This window comes from Triturus cristatus, chromosome 5_1 (assembly GCF_964204655.1).
Source record: "Triturus cristatus chromosome 5_1, aTriCri1.1, whole genome shotgun sequence".
NCBI lineage: Eukaryota > Metazoa > Chordata > Amphibia > Caudata > Salamandridae > Triturus > Triturus cristatus.
Genome location: NC_140587.1, coordinates 505359327 through 505365326, shown reverse-complemented (window position 1 = coordinate 505365326; position 6000 = coordinate 505359327). Strand labels below are relative to the sequence as shown.

General features: G+C 43.6%; 1 protein-coding gene across 1 annotated transcript in view; it reads left to right on the top strand.

Annotated features, from left to right (window-relative positions):
• The first annotated feature begins 822 nt into the window (after nucleotides 1–822).
• CHMP4C (charged multivesicular body protein 4C) overlaps nucleotides 823–6000 on the top strand; it is a 115778-nt gene continuing 110600 nt past the window's right edge. The window contains exon 1 of the mRNA XM_085605356.1: nucleotides 823–1185. Within this exon, the coding sequence (XP_085461482.1) occupies nucleotides 996–1185 (190 nt within the window). The 5' untranslated portion in view covers nucleotides 823–995. The remainder of the gene's footprint in view (nucleotides 1186–6000) is intronic.

Here is a 6000-nt window from a genome sequence, read left to right as displayed (position 1 = left end):
GATTATCCCACACATTGCTGCAGCATGTACATTAACCAACTGGGCTATTCCAATTTTACTCTGCGAATTGCCTGCTACACGCAGATCTCCGCTAGCCTAAAATGTGGACTGTTTGTGTATAAGGCTTGCCAAAACGACTTTGCATTTGTACTTTTCTTTGTTGACACTATCTTTATGGGTATAATTTGTAAAATAATGTATATGCTCTGGCAGACAATAGACTGTTACTGGCCGCCCCGTCCCCCTTTTCTGCCTCGTCAATCCGCCTTCGCTTCCTCCCTCTCCAAGCTGTGAGTTTTAGGAATGTGCGTATCCTGTCTCAATTACCCTTTGTTACTCGCGATGTTCCACTAAAGTCAAGGGTGCCAAAAAAAGACATGGTGGGTGAAACTTCCGCTTGAATTCTCCGGCCTAGAAATATCACGTAGCACGAGCCTTTATTTTTAGGCAACACTGCGAGGCTCAACCTGCAACGTTCTACATTAAACTCCCCACACGCATGCATGCCACCTTCGCGAGTAGGTAGCTTCTAAATCCATGACCAGAGTGTCAGTGCAGAATGATAGTTGCCAAACCAGTATTATTGTTTACACCCACCCATCTGGTCACGCCCTGTGCACATCTGGATGGCACTTCTATTCTTAGTGAGCTTCGTCATTCCCAGCCGTCTGTTTCCGTACCCCTGCGTCACAGTCATCAGACCTGTTTGTAGGCACCGCAGCCTCACTGGTTGCCACGCCCTCAGCGGCAGTCCGCCGCCCATCCCGTTCTTCCTCGTGCTACCGTGACGTTTCTTTTTTTTACCGGGAGGCGTGGCTATCTAACACACCTGTGAGAAAGGGGGCGCGGTCTCGTGAAACGCAAGAGGTGCGGAGGAGGTTTCACCTGTCAGCAAAGGGAACAACACTTTCGTCCTTAGAGGGGTGAAACTTCCGGACTGCCTAGCAAGCAGAGTGTAATCAAGGACCGCTTCTCGGTGGAGTGTCAAGTAAGCCATGAGTAAATTTACCAAGTTGTTCAAGGGTCCCGGGGGCGGCAAGTCCCGCGCGGGACCCTCCCCGCAGGAGGCGCTGGCCAGGCTGCGGGAAACCGAAGATATGTTGGGAAAGAAGCAAGAGTATCTGGAAAAGAAGATCGAACAGGAGCTGGCCACAGCCAAGAAACACGGCACGAAGAACAAGCGAGGTAGTGCGGGCGAGGGTCAATGGTGGGCACACAGTGTATGGGGTGTAGCTCCATTACCCCTTTCGTAGTTTGAGGGGCTCTGGAAGTGCGCTTTACAAATGCTAGTGTTGGCAGACATTTAGTCAGAAAATATCCTTTAGCGGGGAGGGGTACACACTGCACAGTCGCACCTGACCTGTTGCATGCAGGCTGGATAAATTGGGGCAGTTAAAGAAGGGCAGCATGGTGGCTGAATAGAATGTACTTGTTCTCCCCCACCTATCTGGGAGGTGATGTTAGTGGTCGGGTGGGCATCTGAATATGTATTTGGAGATAAAGGGGGGAGGGGGGGAGCCGACACGAGGCCGCTTTATTGAAACAGATGCATATCACAGATGCATATCACAATTTCATCCCTTGGCCACTGCCTTACAAAACTAAACTCCTCACCATACAAGAATTTCCTGACCCCTTGTTCCTCCCCCCACCCCTACGATCCCCACATCAGTTCACCCATCCCACAAACTACAACATAACATTCCATAATATAACCCAATCCTACACAATCTATCCTTTCCAAATCCTAAACCCCCCTGACCGTAATCCCTGCCTTTGTGCTACTGTAACTAACCAACCTCTAATCTAAACTTATCCTACCTGGTTACCCTTTTCCTGCTCACAAACTACCAAACATATAACAACAAACTCCAGCCAATCCCGGCCAACTGTCAACCACCCCGCCTGCACCTGTTCCAAGCGTCAATACACCAATTCAACCCTTATGTACCTGTTCCAACAAATGCCGCCCGCAAAAAACTCCCAACGCCAAAAAGGCTAAACAGCACCAAAACGCCCCCTTTAAAACCCTGAAACTAGGGAGGGCGGGTGGGGACAAAAAACCTGCCCTGCCAAAGCGCTCCCAGCCACCAGGTCACCAAACCTAAAATGGTGGCTGGGTTAGTGCGAAAATACGTTATATAAACTTTTGGGCTATACTTCTAGAAATTGGGTTACATTTGGGCTATTCCCAATGTAGCCCAAATCATGCAAAATGGCCGCTCTGGCCACTCCCCGCCCCCCCTCCCCCCTCCCAATCTGCCCGGGGGGCAGACCTCGCTGTGCTCGGCTGCCCCCCAAGCTCCCATTCTTCACACATACTTAGGAGAGGGGTAACAAACACTACTGTAGAAAGGGGCCCCTGCGCTCCAGGGTGGTCAGTCAATGGCTGTGATGTTTGTGATCTGAGTGCAATTTTGTTAGAAATGTTTGACGACTTAGGCACTCATTCTGAGTCCCGTCGAATTTACCAGTTAGTAAAATATGTCGGGAGTAAACACATTACTGAGATAGGCGGAGAGATTGTGTCCTTTCCAAATATTCACGCAGCACTCCGAGGGCCTTAGCGATTGGTAGAGTGGCGCTGCTGGAAGATGTCTCAGCTTTCTCTTTATTCTCAGACCGCTTCCCCATTTTTTTACAGACACTGTTGTCTAGGTAGAATGGGCTTTGGATAGCCTTTTTCTCTAGATTGGATGGCTTTCTTTTCTTTCTCAGTTCCCTGCTCTTGATTGGATACTTTTCCTCCCTATTCTTATGTTTTCTCCGTCCATGGAGAATATTGTCTTTACCCTCACTTTTGACTGAGTAACAAGTATCCTTCCACTGTTGACTTCATGGAGCAGGACTCTCTACAGAGAGCTTTAGCTGCTTGGAAGGAACTTTTACAACCACACGCCATACACCACGCGTACAACATGTACACATAAACAGGTTTTGGGGAGTCCCATTCAGCCGTTGACTTGTTTAGACAAGCTCCTTTAAGGAATTAACTCCATAGGCAGTTACGTGTTACGATCAACCCACAGCATTTCGCTTCCCGCTTTTTGCTGTTCACCTTCCTTGACCAGTTGTATTGCCAGATAATTTGTTTCTACAACCATAGGTGGTAACCATCAGTTGCAGCTAGAGAAAGTCTGCGATGTCTGGACTCCAGGTACACCTGCAGCAATGCGATCATGATGTTGGGTTCCTGAGTAATTCTTTTAAAATAAGTTTGATAGGCATCTGCCTGCAAAACTTTAAAATAGATTGAATTGTTTTTGTACGGCATTAAGTTCCCTACACAAGCAGTTTAATGTATTTTAAATGTGCTCCAAAGCAACCACTTCTTTATTTTTAGTTCAATAAGTCTTTATTTCGATTTAACAAAAATCATAAAAGACATTTACATTTAAAATATTAAAACATTCCATTTCCACATGTAATATAAAGCTGACACAATAGGAAAGTAAATCTAGTAATTCCATCCGAGAATACAAACAATACTCAATAAAAACCCCATGCCTATTTACAGTAGGTGTCACATGTAAATGTGTGACTATATAAAAAGACCAGGTATCTACATTAAAAAAAAAAGCAAGTTAGCGCAATCTCTTCTTATTGGCACGACTGGCCCACATCCAGTTTAAAAATTTGGCAACCGCAATTACTATTGGTTCCGATGTGTCTGTTTTTAAAAATCCTAAATGCTTCGCTGCTAGTATTAATACCCTTAGACAAACAGATTGGTTTAATCCACTTGTGCCTCGGATTTTTATAGGCTGGGCAAATGAATAAGATATGCACTATAGATTCGGTCTGGGTCGGGCAGAATGAACATTTGGTGCAGATCGTAGTACTCCACTTACCAACAAATGAATTAACTGGGAGTGTGCCCACCTTTATGTTTTTTTATGTATTTGTATTTTATTTTTTAAATCAAGCTGGGGCCTGGCTGGATAGCCGCTATAGCCTCAGCTATATGAAAGATATTTGTTGCTTTGGTAAACTAGACCTTTACACCTTCAGGAAGTAGAAAAGTTAGAAAATTAGGGTGGTTATTCTTTCTGTTTATTTCCATTAAAGTTCTTCAGGGATTAAGCAGGAGGAGGCCTAACAAATGTGCAAGAATCCTGCACAGTTCAGGAGGTGACTAGTGCCCGATACCTCATCACTGTTGTCCACTGGTACTTTGGTCACCTGAATCAGCGCTTGATGCAACATGGTATTCCATGTCTGGTCTTTTGAGGTTTGTTTCATTTTTTGAAGTGAATAGATTTAATATTATGGACACAGCCCTCCTTTTGTGGTAACCACATAGCAGCAGTTGGGTTTTATTTTTATTTTTTATTATACTTTATTTTTATGGACTAGCCCCTAGTTTGCCCCATCTAATCTGGGTCACTATTGGTTTACCTCTATGTGAGACTCTCATTGACTGACGTGATTCTAACCATGGCAGAGGACATCCGCAATAACTTATTTCTGTGGTCAGCTGTCGCACCATCCACAATGTAGAGCCTTTTATCAACTGGAGCACCATCCACCTTATAGAGCCTGCTGGGTTTACCTACCCACGGATAGATTACATCTCCACCAACTCTTCACCTACCACAAATAGAACCTCAAGTTATTTTGAAGTACGTGACTCAACACAAGTGTACAACCAATACACTGGATAGATATGTTTTTCTTGCTGTTATAGAACGTCTTTATACTTACTTTCTCTCCTCCTTTACCTGTTTTTCCATTTATTGTCTTTTCATTGCATGATTCTAAAACATTTGCTATTTGATTAATTCTTGGAAGTTTTGTTCAGGACCTTCGAGGTCTCTAAATGCATTCCTATTTATTAATTTACAGTATATATATTTTTAAATGATTCTTGGTAGGCCATTTTAATGAACTTGTACAGTTCCCTACACTCACAAGGGGTTATTGGGTTGCCCTTCTCCTTGTAATGGATAAGAAGAGGCACTCTAATGTGTACTATTATTATTATTATTATTATTATTATTATTATTATTAAAAAATTTTATAGAGCGCGTAGTCACCCTGAGGTATCCCAGCGCTGGGGAACCCTACCTCTGTGGGTTGGGCGGCTGAGAGGGGAGGGGGGACTGAGGGAATCAGAAGGAGGAACATTAAAATTGAGGGAACAGGTGAGCTTTGAGCCGCGTATCTGTTCATGATGCAGATCAAAGATGATTTCATATAATCAGTGCCTCCCTTTTTAAAGCTTCTCCTTTTCTTGCTCCCTGAAATAAACCTTATCAGACCACTGCTTAAAAAGGATGACCCCGATCCCAATAATCTAGAAAACTGCATCCTTTTTACAGGACTGGTTTATCCTGTAAAAAATGTTAGAAAAATGTGTAGCCAGCCAAATTCATAATATAAACTCTACATGCAACCTAAGAGGCCATTTTCAATATGGCTTCTGGTTAGGTCACAGCGCTGAAACAAGCCGCCTTAAGATAGTTAAAAATACCTTTGGGATTCTGGTGAAGGACGTTCTTGATTTCTGGGTGTACTGAGTTTGTCTTCAGCATGCAACATGATTAACTGCACCATCATCCTACAACTTGAAAATGAGCAAATGGGTTTGAAGGAAAGAATCCAAAATTGTTGGATCACAATTCAAAAAAAGGTCTCTGCATAAATACCGAGAACTCCTTTTTTTAAACAGAAACCTAGTGCTGACCAATATTCAGTCCTCTTTCACTTACATTTCTACTTGTATGTTGAAACCTAGGTGACCTACTGCAGAAACATGGAATGTCTCATCGCAAGTCTTGTAATAACATTCAGACATACTAGCAAAAATAACTGTACAAATGGTTTTTACACCTGGATTTTTCAGATACAAATCTGGATGAGACAAATGAAACTAAAACTTGACAAACAAAAAGCTGAACAACTCCTCCTGTCACCAAACTATAAACACACCCCCCCTACACAATGGATTGAACATATGTTCACCATTGGTCTCTCACCCGACATTGTCGCAGTTGCTAG